At 37.5% G+C, this 19,569-nt stretch overlaps 2 protein-coding genes across 2 annotated transcripts; both read right to left on the bottom strand.

Annotated features, from left to right (window-relative positions):
• Positions 1-4,685: 4,685 nt before the first annotated feature.
• Positions 4,686-6,408, bottom strand: vgll1l (vestigial like family member 1-like). Its single transcript, XM_085372885.1, has 3 exons — positions 6,219-6,408; positions 5,766-6,122; positions 4,686-4,723 (listed from the first exon to the last, which is right to left on the bottom strand). The coding sequence occupies exons 1-3, from the start codon at positions 6,406-6,408 to the stop codon at positions 4,686-4,688; spliced, it is 585 nt and encodes a 194-aa protein (XP_085229011.1).
• Positions 6,409-8,448: 2,040 nt separating this feature from the next.
• On the bottom strand, positions 8,449-19,364 carry adgrg4a (adhesion G protein-coupled receptor G4a). The gene is made up of 28 exons (XM_085372895.1): positions 19,289-19,364; positions 18,435-19,055; positions 17,296-17,393; positions 17,159-17,217; positions 16,889-16,937; positions 16,657-16,694; positions 16,418-16,566; positions 16,155-16,199; positions 15,938-16,009; positions 15,508-15,590; positions 15,350-15,420; positions 15,232-15,259; positions 15,086-15,108; positions 14,799-14,941; positions 14,598-14,727; positions 13,720-13,826; positions 13,412-13,628; positions 13,137-13,302; positions 12,645-12,797; positions 11,558-11,692; positions 11,429-11,474; positions 11,159-11,262; positions 10,751-10,872; positions 9,952-10,220; positions 9,618-9,723; positions 9,048-9,328; positions 8,646-8,747; positions 8,449-8,537 (listed from the first exon to the last, which is right to left on the bottom strand). Exons 1-28 carry the CDS (start codon positions 19,362-19,364, stop codon positions 8,449-8,451), a joined length of 3,582 nt encoding a protein of 1,193 aa, XP_085229021.1.
• Between the last annotated feature and the right edge of the window lie 205 nt (positions 19,365-19,569).

A 19,569-nucleotide genomic window follows, 5' to 3' on the forward strand; every position in this document is an offset into this window, starting at 1 on the left:
AAATTTAAACAACAGAAATGATCCAATGATCCTGTAGAGACAGCCACATTTCCATTCAAGGTCTCGAAAAACCCCAGTTTCAAAATACACGAAAAGGGTTGTTTTGTTGTGTTAACAGTGATTTAGTCATCATTAAACTGTTAAGAATTTGAAAATTGATGATTAATCTCGGAAGTCATGACACACCACTCTCCCCTACATAAGTTGCCTTTATAAGATAAAAGTATCGGTATTATTATTAGTATCGACAATACTGGCGATGTATTTACCCGGTATTGGATCGATACCAAAATGTGCAATAATGCACTGGACTAGTTTGAACAGTGGGTTTACAGGTAGAAGTGTATATTCTCTGATCATCCTGAATATAAACATGCATTTTAAAATCACGCTGTGTTTTTTAATAAACAGACAAAACACATTAAAATAATGCGTTAAATACAATGATTAACATTTTTATCTGATGCTGCCTGGTGTGTGTGTGTGACAGTGTGCATGTTTACATGCTGAGAAGAGAGCTGCAAGTGTTAAAAAAAAACAGCACACCTAAGTGAAATCACAACTGACATCTGACTGATACATATCATTCAGCCACCATCACGCAGGGTAAATCTCAAATGCTGCAGGTCACTGGTTCCATTAGCTCACATGCAGCAACCGTAAACTCCTTATGCCCCTCTTCTCTGCAACTCTGCAATCAGCATCACGGGCTTGTCGAAAGCTCAGTGGGCAGTAATCACTTCAGAGCCAATTGCCTTACCAACACCGGCCCCCAAACATAGGCCTTAGATTGGCCTGATTATGCTCGACACAAGAGAAAAAGGAGGATTACGGTTTCAAGCCTGCATGGTTTCTGAATCCACGCCGACCCCCTGGTGAGGCACAAATTGTCTGCTCTTCCCCCTTCACACCTGCTGCCAATCTTCTTTCTGCAGTGTTTTTAAAGATACCAGAAAGATCCTTAAATTGTTAACAAGAAGCCCTTCCAATCTGAACCTCTATAGTTCTTTTCACACCTGCTTCTTGTTTTTAAGAGACTGTCAGTCTTAAAAGAAAGTGAGCATTTAAGAATTCTCTTTGCACACTTCACTGTAATTGACTTGAAACACTGCAGAATTTTGTCAGTGTTGGAGACCAATATTTTTAATTTTCACATGAACTATATGTTCTTTAAATACCCCATACTGCATTGTGAGCAAACAACATCTTTACAGTAGAACATTTTCCCATCTGTTTTATATTGCAAAACAAATATAAATCTTATATAAATCTAAAGCTTATAAAACCTTAAGTTCTTTATAACTGTCAGTAATCTAACCTGATTTCTTAAATGTTACATATTACCCACTATATTTAAGGTAACTCCATATGAATATATCACATCTCAAATGTGTGTTGTATCTCTCAATGCACAGCCAATTAACAGGTCTGGAAGCTGTTTTATAGAGAGACAAGTACATTTAGAGTTAACTGCACCTTGTGGTAGCTTAGATGGGATTTATCCAAACATTTTTAATTTCATGCAGTCAAAAATCAATTTCATTTGCATATTGAAATTTAGAAAAAAAAACTGTATAGTGAACACATCGAAATCAACTGACAGAAGCTTAGCATTATAATGGTGTTACACAGTGTGAAAATAAAAAAGTCGTCATTATGCAATACTTTATACTTACTATGTGGTTTACAAACTTTGCCTGGAGCTGAAAGTAGTATGCGTGGAAGTTGTGATACCGGCTGGTTCTGCTCACACAGTATTCTTTGCTTCCACCCAATGTGATTCTATCAATTTCCATAAGCAGGCAGGTTTGCTCGCCTACAGACCCCCGTAAGGCTGCTTTTACAGCTCAACCGCCGTAAACAAGTTTATTATGTGCTTATTTTCTAGTGATAGCTGCAACATGTTCCTGCTCTATGAATGTTAAATGTCACATAAAGGTGTTGGCCAGTAGCTTTAATTATAAGATGTTAGACCTCTGAGTACAGACACCTGAAAGTTACCTCATCCTCCAATACCTGCACCTGGTTGTGCCTGTTGGAACAGTGCCCAGAAGGCCCATTTGGTAACCCATTCATGCTGTATTGAAGTAGCAGATGGAAAGAAACTAATAATAACTCAGCATCATCATTAGACCAGCCTCATAATGTGGAGACAGCTCGTCCTCCATCTGTGACCATGAAAAATGTCAACAGTTAAATATACTGTCATCTCTATTAGAAAAACCAGTTGGTGAGCTGACACTAAACATATTCCACTCAGAGTTATCATGTGCTGCATATAAATAACAGTGTTTTCAAAGAAACATAGTTAGTCTATATGGAAACGGATGTAAAACGGCAGCAGTAATGCTGAACTTATCGCTGAAAATGGTCAAAAGTCAAATTAAAGCTCTCAGAAAATGACACATGACGCATATAAAAGTTCTTTTTTTAAAGTCAAAATTCGCACAATAGGATGACAAAATAAGTAAGAAACTAAAACATCCTCATCCATCCTACTCCAGTGCACCGTGACAAAAAGATGTCATTATTATAAATGTGATGATTCCTGCCATACTACCCTGCTGTGAAGATTAATGTGAAACTCATCTCTTTTTGACACTTTCTGCTGATACATGATTTCAAGAACACAGTGAATTGTGAAAGGCAGTCTGATTTAGCTCTAATTCGGCGCTTATTCTGCAGACTTCACACAGGAGTGGATCTCTCTTCAGTAATAAAATAGCAGCAGATTTACGTTTGTATTGAATGTGGGTTTAACTTTGGATGACAATTATTCATGTCATTGTTATTAATAATGAAATCTCTGTGGTATCCATAATGACTTTTCACTGTATGTAAGGCAGTATGAAATGAAACCTTTGTTGTCTCACTTATTTATTTATTAAGAAGCACAATGACTGTAAATGGTTTCTGACCTTCTTTCATTCCTTCTGGTTTTGTCAGACCATGCCACTCCGACCTGCAGGCCTTTTCTGCTCAAATAAGTTTCCCTGCTCTCCACTCACAGTTATTTTTTCATACCTGAGGTGTTCTTGCACTAAACTGATAAATAAAAGGAATTTATGTAAAAATGTATAATTTCTAAAACATTAAAGAAAAATCTAAGAAAATCAAAAATCTTGGCCTGCATACCTGGAACTATATGTAGATATGTATACTATACTTTGAATTTTAGGCAGACAGGCTACTGGGGACCCTAAAGAAACATGCACCTTCCTCGAGGAACATACACATAGCACCCCACTGGTGATATATTTTTGCCTTTGGCCTCATTTTACATTTCCATCCATCTGTAAATGCTAAAAAAAAAAGGTCTTGCCATGACCCGCTCTAAATGTTTTTATTTTTTCTGTTTGTAATTTATTTGCCTGGTTTTTCTGAGTAAAAGTCTTTACATTTATTTATTGAGCCATGCTTTTGGTTTCATTTTTGATATTCGTGGCACTTCTCGTGGGGTTAGCACTGTTGCCTCACAGCAAGAAGGTCCTGAGTTCAATTCCACCATCAGGCCGGGGTCTTTTCTGTGGAGTTTGCATGTGACCCTGTGTGTGTGTGGGTTATCTCTGGGTACTCTGGCTTCCTCCCACAGTCCAAAGACATGCAGTTAGTGGGGACAGGTTAACTGGAAACTGTAAATTGCCCATAGGTGTGAGTGCGAATGGTTGTCTGTGTCTATGTGTTAGCCCTGCGACAGACTGGTGACCTGTGCAGGGTGCACCCTGCCTCTCGCACCGAGACAGCTGGGATAGGCTCCAGTCCCCCCACAGCCCTCATAAGGATAAAGGGGATGGATGGATAATACTTTTTGTGATATGAACTAATGTTTAAGTAAATCAGAAGCAGCAGTTGAAGAAATATTCACATCATTTATTAAAGTACAAGTAGCTGTAGTAGTTGTAATTAAAAGTCATACAACTTATATTTAAGTAAAACAACACAAATATAATAACAAATGTTCTTTAAAGAATCAAAGTTTAAGTTCATTATTTGGGTAAATGCTCTTGCAAAAGCCATAAAACATGCCAAAAGGTGTCAGCATTGTTCATTTTACACGATTATCTGTTGCATGATCGTTATTTTTCAAACCAGAATGAAAATATTATGTCTGTTTAACATTGGATGATATCTGAGAGTTTTATTTGTCTACTGTGTAAATCTGATTTCTTGTTACACCATCAGACACCTTACCTTGACAGTATTACAGAAAATATGTAATTATTACAGTACATTATCCTTCATTCGTCTGTTCCTATGTACATAAAATATTTTCACTTCAACTAAAGGTCCAATCCAAACAAACTTTAATTGATTAATTAGAAGTTATGTCAAAATCTTACATTTACAACATGTTCATTCTTAATACTGGCCTATTTACTGAAGTATGCCCGCAAACAAATGAAAGAGAAAGCCTTCATTCAACTCCACCACAAACAGAGCAGCAGCACATACAGTGCTCTGGAATGACGGACTTGAAGAACCAGTTTGTCAGAGACTGTTCTTTTTTAGAAAGATTATTCCAGTTACTACATGCTAAGGCACTGAGGTCATTTCGCACAGCTTTTTCCTCTCAGTTCGTTCTCAGATGATCCTTGCAGGCCCGTCGAACAAGTACAAACGGCTACAGAAAGACAGGTAGCTTTACAGAGCCACAGGTTCACAGAGTAGATGAAGCTGTTTTCCCTTCAGTACCAGTGCAAGTCCTTCTTTTCCAGATGCCGTCCTGAAAAACGGAGGACAAATGCTTAGTTCTAAAGGATGTGCAAAATGAAGTATGTTCAGTAAAATGTTGCTGCAATATATAATGTGATAAATTTATATGTGTTTTATTTTTAACAGAGAAGCAATTTTTATAATAAAGTGCACAAAACTCTTAAGTGCTACAAGTAAGGAAGCTATAATATTAAGTGTCAGCTTTTTGGGGTTTAAAAAACTCCAAAAACAATTAGACTTTTGTAGTATAATAACCTCTATAATAATCTCTGGCACATCTGCAGACCTCCACAGTAGTCACCTTCTTAATAAATAATTCATATTAAATGTGGATCAGGTGTTCTGTTATGGGAATATAAAGCATGCTTCCTTTCCTGTGAATTCAACTGTATCAGAGATAATTTAAGAATACTAATGATACTGATTTAATGTGTTAACTTCATTTTTCTTGTTTTGTTTTGGCTGTCGCTTTTTTCTCGGTTATAAAATAGCCCAAATGCCATTCAAGCATGTAAGCTTTACATTTTAAGTTGAGGGACTGGGGGAAACTAGTGAAATGAAGTATTTTTACTTATATTCCTGAATACATGCCAAAATCCAAAATACTGGAACCTGTTAAAAAAGAATGGAACAGTGCAATTTGGAATAGATCATGAAAATAATGCAAAGATGCCACAAAACTGCACTGATCATAAAGAGACTTGAAATCTCCTTCTGAACCACAGAAGACAGTTTACAGCCATTACAATCATCTTAAATAAGTGAAAATCTTAAATCCTCTAATCAGAAAACATTAAGTATGTCAATTCAAAATATTTAATTGCTCCTGTGAGTGCAGTAATTTTTAAGTTTTTAATTGGCTACTCTAACTAATTATTATTGCAACCTGTCTTTCTCTGAATTTACTTTTATACTTCCTTATATATTTTTTTTAACCTCTTAGGGATTTTTTTTAACCTTATTCTAAGACAATTCTCTATCCAAGAAGGATTTCTATCATTTTCCTGTGTGTAAGCTTTTGTAAACATTCTGGTTTACAGCTGCAGAATTACCAGGTTCAAAGGCTACAGCAGGGTCCACAGACTCTCTAAACCCTTGAGGTATTGTCCAGCTGGGAAGGAGCTCGGGCTTGGAACTGGAGGCAACTGGTCCCATTTCACCCCGGTCGCTGTGCAGTAGATTGAGGAGGGATGAGGCATACTGCTGACCAGTGAGACTTAACCCATCTGGGGACAGGGAGTATGCAATTGACGACAACCCTGGGCCCTCTCCTGCCCTGGTAGGGAATGTAGACCAGGAGCTAGAAGTATTGTTTGGAGTGGTGATGGTCAGCAGACGTGATGCAGGGGAGACCTGTGACATTGAGTAGGAGTCAATAGCAATGCCCTGACAAGCGCTTGCTGTGTCCTCTGTAGGGACAAAGACAGACAGTCAAAGAATGAAGATAAAACTGGCTGACTCTGCTGTTAGAGTGAGGCCATGTAGTGTTAAGTTTATACTCTCACCCAGTTTAATAGTTTTAGAGTGTTTCTTTGTCTTTATTGCTGATTCCTTAGCACTGTAATCTTTCTTGAGAGCACGGTTGAAGTGAGCATCCACCATGCTGTTAATGTCCCCCTGGAAGTATGTCAGGATGACGAAGTTGGAGTGCTGCTCCACGCTAACAGCGATCGGACTGTCTGTTCTGCTCTCCATGGGTCAGCTGTGACTGGTGAACAGATAATACATAATTTTGATTTATTTACAAACAAAAGGAACTCAAAACCTTATGAGCGTTTAGAGAATGAAAAAGCTTATATATGTTAGTATCATTGTAAAGCTTAAAAACCTATTTTCACTTTATTTATTTTATTACATTCACGTACATTATATACTTAACACTGACAGATATATTACATCCTATCTGCTCATTTTTTTTAAACCACAAGCACGCTTATTTAATATTAAGATCACAGAAATAAAAAGGCCAAAAGGTCCTCCTGCTGCCCTATGACTCACACCACGCACTGCTGTGATGATGATTAACATGTAAAAACATTCAACACAAATAGCAAGATTGTAAAGGACACCTAAATTTAAAATTTAGGGTTCATAAATGATAACAAGTAATGCACCAAAACAAAATCAATGCACTGAATGACAATAATAATAATAAAAATTAAAACAAAAACACATATCACTTGATATGATACTTGGTAGTAAGAAATATATAAACTATGCATGTGCAATCAAAAATGTCAAAATCAGGGGGCTGAAATGCTTAATAATGCATATGGGTTGTTAAAAAAAAAAGTCAGTCAGTGTAGCTTAAAAGTATCAAAGATTGAGATAAACATACAGTATAAAAACCTCATTCAACCTGTTGTGAGAACAGGAAGAATAACTTCCATGTAAGAAGACTGAACTAATAAAAACGTTTCACTTATATTTTTAGTAACTTCTTTCTCTTACCTGACCTGATGATGACCAAAGGTGAGCAAGGACTGCAACCTAGCATTGACTGGTTGATCAAAGTAATGATGAGCAGCAATTGGAAAAAAAAATGTCGTTTGGCTGTTGTCTATTTGATTCCAAGAACCAACGCCAGGCGTTTGGTCTTTTTCTTTTCTGCTTAAGACAAAACGTTCCCCTCGCAGAGCCTCTAAAGTTACTGGATGTGGTAGCCTGGGTGGGCGTGTGAGCACTCATGAACACACAGAGCTATGAACAGAATGCTATCGAGCAGGTTTCCTCAGAACCTGAACGACAAGCTATTAAAACATTATGCAGTCCAAGTTTCAAAACGGGTTTTGAGTTTAACTGTAGCTTGTAAGTGACCTGAGCTTTAGGTTTCCCAGTTAACACATCAGGCAGCAGAAAAATCTAACTTTAATTCATTTTTCAAATCATACCAGTGAATTTCATAGATCACTTAGATGGAGCTCTCTGCCCTCTAAAAATAAAAGCAAAATCTGTGTAAGTTTAGTTCGTGCTGCCATTTCGACTGTCAGAGAAACACAAGACTATCATCAGAACGCAATGTTTAAACTATGTACACAATCTGTGTACAAGCTAAACTAAATCATAGCCATTTCTATTTATTTAAACAAGGAGACGTGCTCAGTTTTATTTCATTTTAGTTAAAGAATAAAATTACGTCATAGGTTAAATCTCGTCTTGCATGCACAGAGCTAAACTGTCATTATACAGTGGTAAGCCGTGACAAATCCTGTATAGGATATCAGAAAATATACTCTAAGAAGTCAGCTAAATCCCTATTACATTACAATCCTATTGAAATTAACCTTAAAAACGACTTTTACGCTCCAATATTTGCATGACATTTAAATGGATAATAATCGAGTGTGCAGAACATTACATTTTGCTTTGTTACAAAGAAAGATTTCTTAAACAGCACTACAATGCATGGATGTGAAAATGAATCATTTTAACCTTTAAAATGAATTGTACGGCTTTTACACGTTTACTGATTTCTAATGGATTTTTACTTTCTGCATCAAAGCAGTGCTTAATTTTCATGACCGAGTTTAAGTGATGGCTTTGGACCCATTTTCTCCGTGAAGCTGAGACATATTTCAGCTTTCCCTGCACATTAGTTGCACTGGGGAGTTTGTCTTTGAACCTTTTGCTTTCTGTTTGTAATTCAACAACGGAAAACTTTGAAGAATTCATCCAGATGTCCACTCATGCCCCCTGGTGTTGGTTTACTGCTGCTGCTGCTGAGGAGCCAGAAACCTACTGAGAGCTGCCAGAAGTGACCGAATCCGAGTTAACGAGATTCTTCTTTTTGCATCGGTCACCGACTGTCACAGAGCGGCTCCAGTCTGAACACGGAAGGCAAGAAATACAAAAAACTGCATCTTGAAAATGCTTCCTATCAACCATGTGGCTATTATGCTGCAGTGTTGTTATATGTCAAAATGAACTGCTACCTGAGTATTCACGGAGTCTAAAACGTCCACAGCACAGGTGGATTCTCCACTGTTTCCTCACATTTTCCTTCATCAGGCAGTGGAACAAAAACACAAAGAAGCCTTGATGAAAAAAACAAAACAAAAGAAGAATAACAGTGACGTTCAATTGCACTCAGTTTGACATTAAAAATGATATAAATTTGTGTTTTAGTTCATCTTTTTCTCTTAGCCTTGACAACACTCTTAAGGATTTCTTAACACTTGTACTAATTCTAAAAAGAAAAATCTTTGTGAGATGAGAAAACCCTAACAAAATTATAAAATCACTGGAATTTAGGAAAAATGCTTACAGAAGCAATGGAAATTAGTTACACTTGTGCAGCTAGTATCAAGTTAATAGCAACTACAACTCAGTCTTACCCTGCAAACTGTTGAGGAAAACGAACAGGTACACCAGGACTACTCTGGCAGGCCCAAATGAAAAAAAGCCAATTGACCACGTGAGGCCTAACAGAACCGTGAGACTGGCAACCGCCTTCAAGTCCAGCACAGAGCCCTGGCTGTTTGCGGCAAGCTTATTTGCCCCAATCCGTTTAATTTGGATCAGAACCATGATGAAGACAGACATGTTGCACAACAAGGTCAGACCAATAAATGCCACCACTGTCACAAAGAAGACAATGTCATTCTGTATCCAACAGCTGTAGGAAGAGAGGGAGAATTAGATAAGTCAAAATGCAATTTAAACAGTGAGCTATAGCAATCCCATCAATGCCATTAACTTAGCCAAGCTTCTACTGTGAGACGACTAGTTCATCAACTCAAACGCACATAATAAATTGGACACAGCAGCGTCATTATTTTTATATTTTGCATTCATCCATACAAACTAACCAGTGCAAATTAGCACTCTCTTGATTTGTTTATTAGACTAATTACATTTCTAATCCAGTATTCATATCAGTAATATTGCGGAACTGCAGTATTTACAATGCTTCAGTGGAATCAAGGACCATTTCAATTTCTTCATCAGCAAGACTGCCGTAGGCATCTTTATCTATGACCAGCACCAGGCTCACTATTACTGCAGGAATACCTGTGAGAAAACAATTCAACTTTATTCTGTTTGTCCATCCCAATTATTTTAATATGTCCTCTACAATTCCAACAACTGTAACTCCTTTCACAATAAACACATTTTATTATTTTGATCTAATTTAAGATTAGAATCACGATCCATTAATGTACCCAATGTGTCAGTTAAAGCCACCTGGCAGAGCAATTTTGTTTCTACAGAAAGGGGCACATAGAAATGTTTCCTTACCCCATCCTATAATACAGAACTTGAGGATATAAGAGGGGATATATGTGTTGAAGACTTTGACCAATGCGAGATACATGTGCACAGCTTCCAGGCCCATCCACGTGAAGGAGGCCAACATGAAATAGTGGAGCGTTGCAGCAGTAGCAATACAAAGAGCATAATTGGAGAAAGATGAGAGCCAAGTGTTTAGAAGGAAGAGCATGCTCAGCCCCTGCAGTGCAGATGACAGGTTGATGAGTATCTTAGATGGGTAATCTTGTCGCAGCTTCCTGTGGTAAATAAATGGATAATGAGACCACAGTGCAGACTGATGCTTTAAAAGTCACTCCAAAATGATCACTGTGTACTACAGATTTTCTTATCTACATGATTTCAGTATATACAGACATTTCCATACACTCATTATGAGCACGACTGTTATGTTAATTTGGGTAACTTCTGGGCTTTTAATGATTTCTTTGGAATGACTGTACACCACAAGTTTAAGAACTACCAGCCAATCATGATCAATAACAAGAAGCTGATATGTCTTGAATTCGACATTGTAGAACCTTCAGAATCACTCACATTGGTGTTGTTTTGTAAAGTCATCAAAGATGTACGCTGTACAATCATTTCACCCTGGAAAAAAAAGCACTTCAAAGAAATAATTAGAAGGCCCAAAATACCATGAAATCTGTGCCCACGATCAGTGTATGGAAACTTCTGACCACAAATGTAGGTGGCCATAGACTTTTCATATGCTCAAATCTATTTCAATGCAAAGTCAGTAGTTGTAGCATCAGTATCAGTGACTTACTCAAAAATAAGGTAGGTGAGTAGAGTGAGGCCCAGAAAGATGGAGGATATACCACATCCAATATATGATACCACTGTCAGAATCTGTTCATTAACCTTACTGAAAGGAGTTCTTTCGACATTCTGAAACACAAAAAGTACAAAACCTAAACGCTGGCATCGCCTACAGTGGCATCAAGAAGACACAGGCACGGAGAGCAGGGCTTTACCTCTCACAGCTATTGGAAAACTAATAATATGACAACAACTTTATTTTTACACATGGTGACTTTAATACCACTATCTCACATTGCTGGCAGAAAAATACCCATGCAGCCAGCACTGACCAGATTGCACACAGTATGTTGGCGCCTGTAGGAGTTTGTTTTCTAGTTAAATCTATAAAACAAAAAACAGACCAATGACTCACCAGGAGCACAGCAAAATGTGTGAGGTGATCACAGAGACAACTGGTCTGATATGGAGAAATACTCTCGGTTTCACAGCCGCTGCTGTTCCAACCACCCCGCCCACCTGACACACACACACACCAGCAAAGATTCACCCACACATGCACACAAACACAAATCTTTTTATCAACAGATGCACAGCTTCAAAAGTTTTGAAAGCTTTATCAAATTTAGGGGTTTGGAGTTACAGTCAATCAACTAAATCCAATAATAAAGAATTTTTGACTCACCACTCTTATAAAAATCCCAAAACATGCATTGTACTTTGTCCCGTGGCTGTAAATATCGAGAAGTAGAATGATATTAGAGTCCCATACACTTTCATATCACTCACAAACTGAACAGCACTTGTTTGTCACCTTTGTAGGAATTTGATGACTGAAGGTCACCACTACTCGATCTTCCAGGTTCATGATTTTGCTGTCATTGATGCTGGCAGATACTACATATGAGTTCAACGTCCAGTTGCTCTGCGCATTGTTTATGTCCAGGTCCTATTTAAAATAAAATGGCCAGCACATCAACAACCAGATTAATGAATCGTAGTAAGCAACAACAGTGGGGCCATGGTTTTGTAAAGGCCATTGAAGATGTACTAAATTCTTAATTTAATTTGTAAATATAGAAATATGTAGAGTTCTGCCACTGAGATCATGTGCTTTCAACTGGTTTACTCTAACAATATGTGTATGAACTCAACTGGTTTCACAACTTAACACCTTCCTGCTGTCCAGTAAAAGGAACTGCTGTTATTTTGATTCCAGTTCCAACCAGATCATGCCAGTTTTACCCAGGATGACAGAGCCATGCAGGTCCACCATGCACCAGTAAAACTGCATCCGATTGCACTTCCCACTTGTGTGTGTGTGTGTGTGGGAGGGGGGGGGGTAGTGTTCTGTAGAATCAAGCTAAGCCTGCAAAATAAGCTATACTGTAGATTAAACTGATAATGTGTTTGTAGGGTAAACATCAAGTCGAGAACCCGTGGATAAAGTTAGTATGAAAAGTGTAAAAGGGAAATAACTAATCTGACCCTATCCAAAGATAGCAGAATCTAGCTATCTCTCTTATGTGATGGTAAAGAAAAAAATGGTTGTCTGGCACCACAGGGGGTCACTGCATCCAGCCAAGAAGTTATGTGGCACTTAATATCCCTGTGAAACCTCAAATTTACCCTATTACAGTAAGCCAGATATATTTTTTTTGAGTTTCTCTAGTTAGTTACAGTTGTGAGTGGTTGTGTTATGTGTTTTTATGCAACGCTAGGTTTATTTTCTCCTCGCTCCAGCTTTATGGATTTATAGAGATTTCAAAAACAAAGCAACCTTTCCAAAGTCGAAGTTGTAAATATTACACCTAATAAACTGTAGATTTTTGAAGAAGAAAGAATAACAAGAACAACAATTAACAAACAATGTAACAAATAGCACGGGAAGAATACAGTACCTGAAAAAGCTCGTGTGTTCCATAAAACTGAAACTGAACACGAGTTGTATTTCTCCCTCCAGTAGGGAAAAAATCATTGAGTGCAGAAGGCAAAGAGATTGTTGCATTTGCTGTGGGATGTAGTTTATTCACAAAGCCCTGGTCGACAAACATCTGAGAAAGAAAAATAAAACAGGGTCACATTGCTGCACACTGCTTTAAAACTGCCTGTATGGATCATGGAGCTTTTCCTGTTAAAACCCAATCTGCCATGACTGCTTGAGGCCACAATATCTGTTTGCCAGAACAATCACCTGTGTTTTCAAGGGCATTATTGCAACTAAATCTATCCTATAAGCAGTCAGGTGGAAACTGTTTTTGTTTTTCGCATTGAGTTAATACAAATATAGCACTTCATTTACTTTAACATATTTTATAACTTCTGTAATTAAGGGAAATTTCTAATATGTCAAATTCACTTCCCTCTTCATTAGAGCATTTCCAACCTCTCACCTCAGGGCTCTTAGTTGGTGAAACAATTGATGCACCAAAGGTGAGACCACTGAATTCCTCTGGATCCACATTGATCATGGAAAATCCCAGTGGGGGAGCGGTTAAATTAGCAGATTCACCTTGGAATATCATATTATCCGCCATCCTGTCTGTCAGATTGAGGAAACTTTTTGCAAGGAAGAAAAAAATTTAGATTAGCATGTAAATAAGAACTGGATTCAGAAATGCACAGCTCATCAAACTTGGGCAGGAGTCACACTTTCATTTTTCCTTACGTGTTTGAAACCGGAGTAACATCAGTGTTGGAAAGCAGAATATCAGAAACAATAGTGACGATGTTGGCTCCAACCGCAGAGTTAACGATGCTTTCATCGACTACTTCACTGAGCTTTTCCACCACAGATTCCAGGTGAGAAGGCGAGAGCTCCGAGCTATTGCCTAACTGAATAACTACAAGGTCCTGAATCACCACCACAACCTCAGCCGCATTACCTGGAAATCATTAACACCAGAGGGTTTTTTGGCTTGTGTTGAAGTTGTGAAGAAATGGGAATAAAAACAGACTGCACGTCGATCCTCTTACCAGGAGTGACAGTGATATTGTTAAGGTCCGATATTGATAGATGTTGGTGGCAGTTCTTCATGTTAGGATCAGCCCATCTGGTCGTGTCAGTTTCAGTGTCTAACTTACTAAACAGACCAGAGAATTGAAGGGAGGAGGAAATAATAAAAAGAGAACATCAAACATCTTTATGGTCTGATCTAATTGAAGTTGTTGCACAAAGTCGCACTGTATCTATATCTTGGCTTCTGGAAGAAAAAAGAAAGAAGAAGAAAAAACAACCCTGTCCTGGGCCAATAATGATTTTAATAAACGTTAGCGTAATCTTAATGTTTCACTAAGAGATCATAAAATTGATTACCCCTATTACACAGTCATTTCCGTGTCGTGATAATGCAATCATTGAAGCATAAAAAACTGAGGTTTGTCATTACACTAATAATCAACTTAAAGGAAATTGATTTTTTTTTTTCAGATTGAGCTGTGGGCTGGCAGGGATCCGTCAGTTTTACGTCTGTGGGGTCAGAATTGCACATGGTGTGGGTGGAGTAGCTGGAACAGGGCATTATATGAGAAGCTTTCCTCATCTTGCTGAACTGTCTGTGTGCAGTTCTGACAAAGATCACAGAGATCTTAACGAGTTAAAAGAAAATAGAAATAACACCCTATTTTTCCCCATATTTCATTATCAAGATAAATTGATGTTTCATAGCTTGTCTAAAGCTTGTCTCATTGATAAACAAATATTAGCCTACTTTGTTATTATATGGGGGATATTGTGTAATAATCTCTTATATAGCAATAAAGCAGTCTAACAGTCTGATAAACAGTGCTATTAAAGTGTCATTGCCTCTGGTCAAATATTAAATCTGCCGATTAGGAATATGATGATGTCTTACCAGAGTCTGAAAGCTCTCTCTGATGTTGGCGTGATGCATCCCATTACTTGGATTCTTTGTGGAAATGTTTCAGGCCATATGTATTTTCCATAGATTGTGAAGCTAGTGTCTTCTGAACAGTTTTTTGGCACTGAAAAAAAAAATACTGTTAGTCTTCCATAACTTACCTAGGTTTTTGTTTGTACCAGAAATATAGCTCACCTATATGTCTGATCATCACTTCCACAGTTTGGATAATAATGGAGTGATTTTGATACTTTGACACCAAGGCAGCTTGAATTAGGATTTCAATTTCTGCCACAGTGTTTTTGTTGCATTCCTGAACATGGAAGGCACAGTAATATCTGATAATGAAATATGCAGTTAGTAGTTAGAGACACCGATTTTAACAAGTATTTCTGAATTTGAATATAAATGAAGTTGAATTACAGTATTACAGAAAACCAGACATAAATATATCTCTTTCTTCCATATTCATTGTCACTTACTGTTTTGGTTGGTCCTGAGAAATCTAAAGAAAGAAACAGAGACAGCTAAACGTAAATGGAGTCGTTCTTGTCTAATATTAAAATGGATTATACACCACTTTACTTTATAGGCCCTCTCTTGCTTCTATAGTTGAGCGCGTACTCACCATTAAATTGAAATAATGCTCCATGTTTCTATAAAATATTAGACAGACATATTTGTATGGCAAACATGTTAAAAGGGTCTAAAATGTGCAATAAAAATGAAGTTCTATTGCCACCCACCTGACAGCATTCTCTTTTATGTCAAGATTCAGTACACTCATCGTGTTATTCACCTCTAGCTGCTTTTTCACCTTTTGCCAAAAACAAAAGAAATTTGTTTAAACTGTTTTGCTTTTTTTTCTAAGTATCTTTCAAGTGCAATTATATTAGTGTTTTACCCATTTCTCAATGATATCCTTTGGATCCAAAGGGTTTCCAGTCATATTTAAGAACAAATCAACTCTAAAGAATTGATCTGGTTCTACAGCAGGAGGGAAAACAGTTAAACAGTTAATTCTACAATGTGTTTGAAAAACTGTAACTATTATGATTACTTGTGAAACTAAACTTTAAAAAAACACCTCTTAAACTCTCTCAATACTTTGTTGAAAGAAAGGAATTTAATCTGTGGGAATCTACATGAACATTGATGTGAACATTTTATTGTTTAACAGGGTCCTTGTGCAGATCGCCCATCATCTGATTTCATTCAGTGATTTATTTGAATGGACATTTTGTGATATAACAAAGTAAACAGTTGAACCTGTTTACTGAAGAAACAAATCGAATTCATAAATGTGATTTATGTGAGTCGTGCAGTGAACTGACCAGCAGTGTCATTGACATGCAAAGGCTCTCTGGTCGTTGGATGAACTGATGGACTGAGAGTTGGCGTTGTCTCTGCAAATTTAAGTGACATGTTTATAACAACGCTTGTGGGGAATGTCTTGCAGACTTTGCTTCACATGACAAAACATATTTCCTGCAATCGATTTAGACAATGCACTTCTAATTGTTAGATTTTTACAGGCAGGTGTATCGATACCGGAGCTGACAGTTGGTGCAGGTTCTGTCGAATTGGAGAATTGCTCTGAAAGGAAAAAGAAAGAAAGCTTTAAGTACAATTAGATGTATTTAGAATTGCAGGAATGTGCACTGGTTCTAATTATGCCTGTGGGTGTGAAATATAAACACGTGGAAAGTTCATACATTATTATATTTTAGGCTAATCCAGTAGTGCACTAAAGTACAAAAGAAGGTTATTTTACATGCATGTGTGTGTGAGCGAACTATGCAGAGTATACTCACCTACAGGAAGTACAACAATGTCGTTGCCCTGAACTGACAGATTAAGGAAGTTTAAAGGGGAGCGCAAACTAAGCAATGCTGTAATCTCTGTCTGAACCACTTCAACATCAGCAGGAGGATTCACATGTATGTGCACTTCACAGCTGAAGCTAGAAATAAATCCAAAATACATGAGCTTGTTTGCAGCCGTGTAATTTGTGATTCTCTCTTGTTTTTTCGAGGTTTTTATTAAATCTTACCAGCTGTCACAGATTGTGTTTGATAACAGTTCCAATTCCTGAAAATAACAGAAATTTTTCAGAACTTTAGTGGAAAGTTATGTGGTTTCATTTGCTTATTTGTCTCATGACAGATATCAGGGTTTGTGTAGGACGATTGCTTCCTTAGAAAAATAAAGACTTTCATTTATTCATTAATTAGTTTATTTTTGGAGAACATTACTGATTCTTTCCACTGAAAATCAAATTGTACCTGGTCTTTGTCTAGAGTAGCAGAATCATTAACTATGGGGCAGCTACTGCTGGATGGGAACAGAGAGAACAGAAATTAGAGACAGGAGAGTCAAGAACAGCTGTTATAATTAGCAAACATTTAGAATGAAAGCATTTCTATTATTAAACTAAAGGGCCATGCTCAAACACAAATTTGAGATACTTGTATGTCATTTATTTATTTAGTAGTTTTGCGTTCTGCGTTTTTAGGTGTACTGAGAGAAAGATTAGCTTTGAAAAAACATCTTACCAAGGGGATGACACTAAGATGCTATGGATAGATGTGTTTTTGTGGAAAATGCTTTCCAACTGGTAAAAGAGGACAGAGACAGTCAATTACTGTGATAGACAAATCTGGGTATTTGCATTCAGGCAAGTTTTTCTTACCCAGATTTTAGAGATTTCCTCCAGTGACAACAAAAGATTTCCCGGGTTTAACGTGTTAAATATGCACGTCTCCATTTTGACTGTGTAGAATGACCATGCTAAAAAAATATAGAAAGAAGAACAAATGAACTGTTATTATCTTAAATAGTTTACTAACTGCAATATTATCCCCCCTCTCATTTAAATAATACATAATTTTAATGTAGTGTTATGTAAGTTAGTTTAAGACTTATCAAAACATTTCAACAATATCAGAATCTTAGGAAAAAACATTTTTAATAAGTTCAAACTGTTATTAACTTTGTCATGAGCAATCTCACAATGCCTTGTGGATAATTTTCTGTTTACTAAACTTTATTTAAAATATCCAACATTTGGAATATCATCCACCCATTTTCATATTTGCTATAAGGACCCAGCCTAGCCCAGCAGATTTTGAGTGAGAGCGGAGGTACATCCTGCACACGATGCTATCACAACTCTAACATAGAGCGACGGACAAAGATTTGAGCTCACATTCACCAATAGCCATTTTAAAATTAACCCAACATGCATGTCTTTGGAATGTGGGAGGAAGCCAGAGCACCTGGAAAGAACCCATGCAGGCTTAGGAAAACAAACAAACTCCACAGAGACTAATCTTTAACAGGCCAGCAGGTGAAAAACTGGAATTTTTATCTTGTAAGGTGAAAAGTCCCAGAATAAATAAATGCCATCTTTGACATTTCAGCCTAAGACACCAAAACCGACTGAGGACCATGAATGCATCATCAAGGCTATCTGAACACCACTCTAAGAGTTTACAGATGGGCAGACTGATATATTTTCCCATAATGTCTTGCTCCAAAATCTCCACAACACAACAGCTCAAAGTGCTGCATATGAAATAATGTAAAACACACAGAGGAAAGTTTCCCAAAAAATATTTTATCATCTGAAGACTGAAAATATCTTAAGAAAGTTACACTGAGAAAACATTATCTTTAAACTTGTGAGTCATGTTTCATAAGAATATATTTCAGAATATGAATTTTAGGCTTGCTTATGTTGCTGGGAAGTTCCCTGTTAGCTAGAAAACTGTGCATAGTCCAAACTAGATGACTGTGAAATGCAAAAATAAAAGCCCATAATGTATTTACCACAGTGTAGGTTGATGCTGGGCTCAGGGGGGCAGCTATAGGTCCACTGCTTTAGGTCCCAGCTCACCAAATCCCCATCTGTACAGTTCAGGTTTTTCAGTTCTTCAAGGCTCCATTCTCTGGCCCACATCCGAAACAGAGCTATCTCACCTACCAAGTTAGTGCCAGTCTCCGGTTGGATTTCACCATTTGCGTTTACATAATGAGACACACCAAGAGTGAGAGTGCCGTTTTTGGACAGTTGCTGGCTTGTTGTTAGACATATTTCAATCAGAAAGGTACTGTTGATGGAGATCCTTAGTCGCTGAGCTTGCCCCGACCAGGTAAGACAGACAGAGTGCCACCCATTCACTGTAAGATTATTTTCATATTGCCACTCATGTCCGAACAACTTTACGAATAGTTTTCCATTTTTGCCTCCAAGACCCAGCTCCGTCTCTCTGTTTCCTGGAGCTTTGTATTCAAAACCTGTCCAGTCTGCTGAAATGGTGCGACGTAAACTCATGCACACACTGAGCTCCCTGAGGGCTGGTACCGGAACCCCCGAGTGTAACTGCCACAAACACGGTTGGACTTGAAACACCAGCTTCTTACCCCACAGGCTGGTACTAGCAAAGGCTGCTGAGATTAAAACATGGGAAGAAATTACAGAGATGGAAAAAAAATATAAAAAGACAGAATACAGAAGATATATAGTAAATTAACCCCCCCCCCTAATCACTCACAGTTCATTTTTATTTAAGTTTAAATATCAACTTTCCCAAAAGACGAAATACATTTTTTAATTATTTTGTTTATACACATATTATTTTATGACACAATATACAATATTTTGAATATTTTTTTTCTCTTACTTGAACCCAGAGGACAAGCTGACATAAATATACAGAAACAGATGGCCAGAGAAGACAGACTTTTGATTGAGTTCATGGCAGCAGACGAAAACGGTTTCTGTGCGAGTCAAGTGGTCATCTGCTGAAGGGCGACAGTAACATTCATTCATTCACCTTAAAAAAAAAACAACTCCCAAAATAAACAAAACAAATCCTACCAATAAACATACATGTGTGACGGAAAACTTACCATGGGCTCCTTGACGTGGTTGAAACCTAAAGATGAACTAGTTTTAAGCAAG

The sequence above is a fragment of the Diplotaxodon limnothrissa genome, linkage group LG2, assembly GCF_057381915.1.
Source record: "Diplotaxodon limnothrissa isolate DT_005_m linkage group LG2, D_limnothrissa_male_GT1.1, whole genome shotgun sequence".
Taxonomy (NCBI): domain Eukaryota; kingdom Metazoa; phylum Chordata; class Actinopteri; order Cichliformes; family Cichlidae; genus Diplotaxodon; species Diplotaxodon limnothrissa.

Coding starts and splice junctions, on each gene's coding strand:
- vgll1l (XM_085372885.1), bottom strand. CDS start 6,408: ATGGAGAGCAGAACAGACAGTCCGATCGCTGTTAGCGTGGAGCAGCAC. Junction 6,123..6,218: donor CTCTAAAACTATTAAACTGG/GTGAGAGTATAA, acceptor TTGTCCCTACAG/AGGACACAGCAAGCGCTTGT. Junction 4,724..5,765: donor TGCTGTAGCCTTTGAACCTG/GTAATTCTGCAG, acceptor TCCGTTTTTCAG/GACGGCATCTGGAAAAGAAG.
- adgrg4a (XM_085372895.1), bottom strand. CDS start 19,364: ATGAACTCAATCAAAAGTCTGTCTTCTCTGGCCATCTGTTTCTGTATA. Junction 17,394..18,434: donor CAGCATCAACCTACACTGTG/GTAAATACATTA, acceptor ATATTTTTTTAG/CATGGTCATTCTACACAGTC. Junction 10,873..11,158: donor CACATTTTGCTGTGCTCCTG/GTGAGTCATTGG, acceptor TTTGTGTTTCAG/AATGTCGAAAGAACTCCTTT.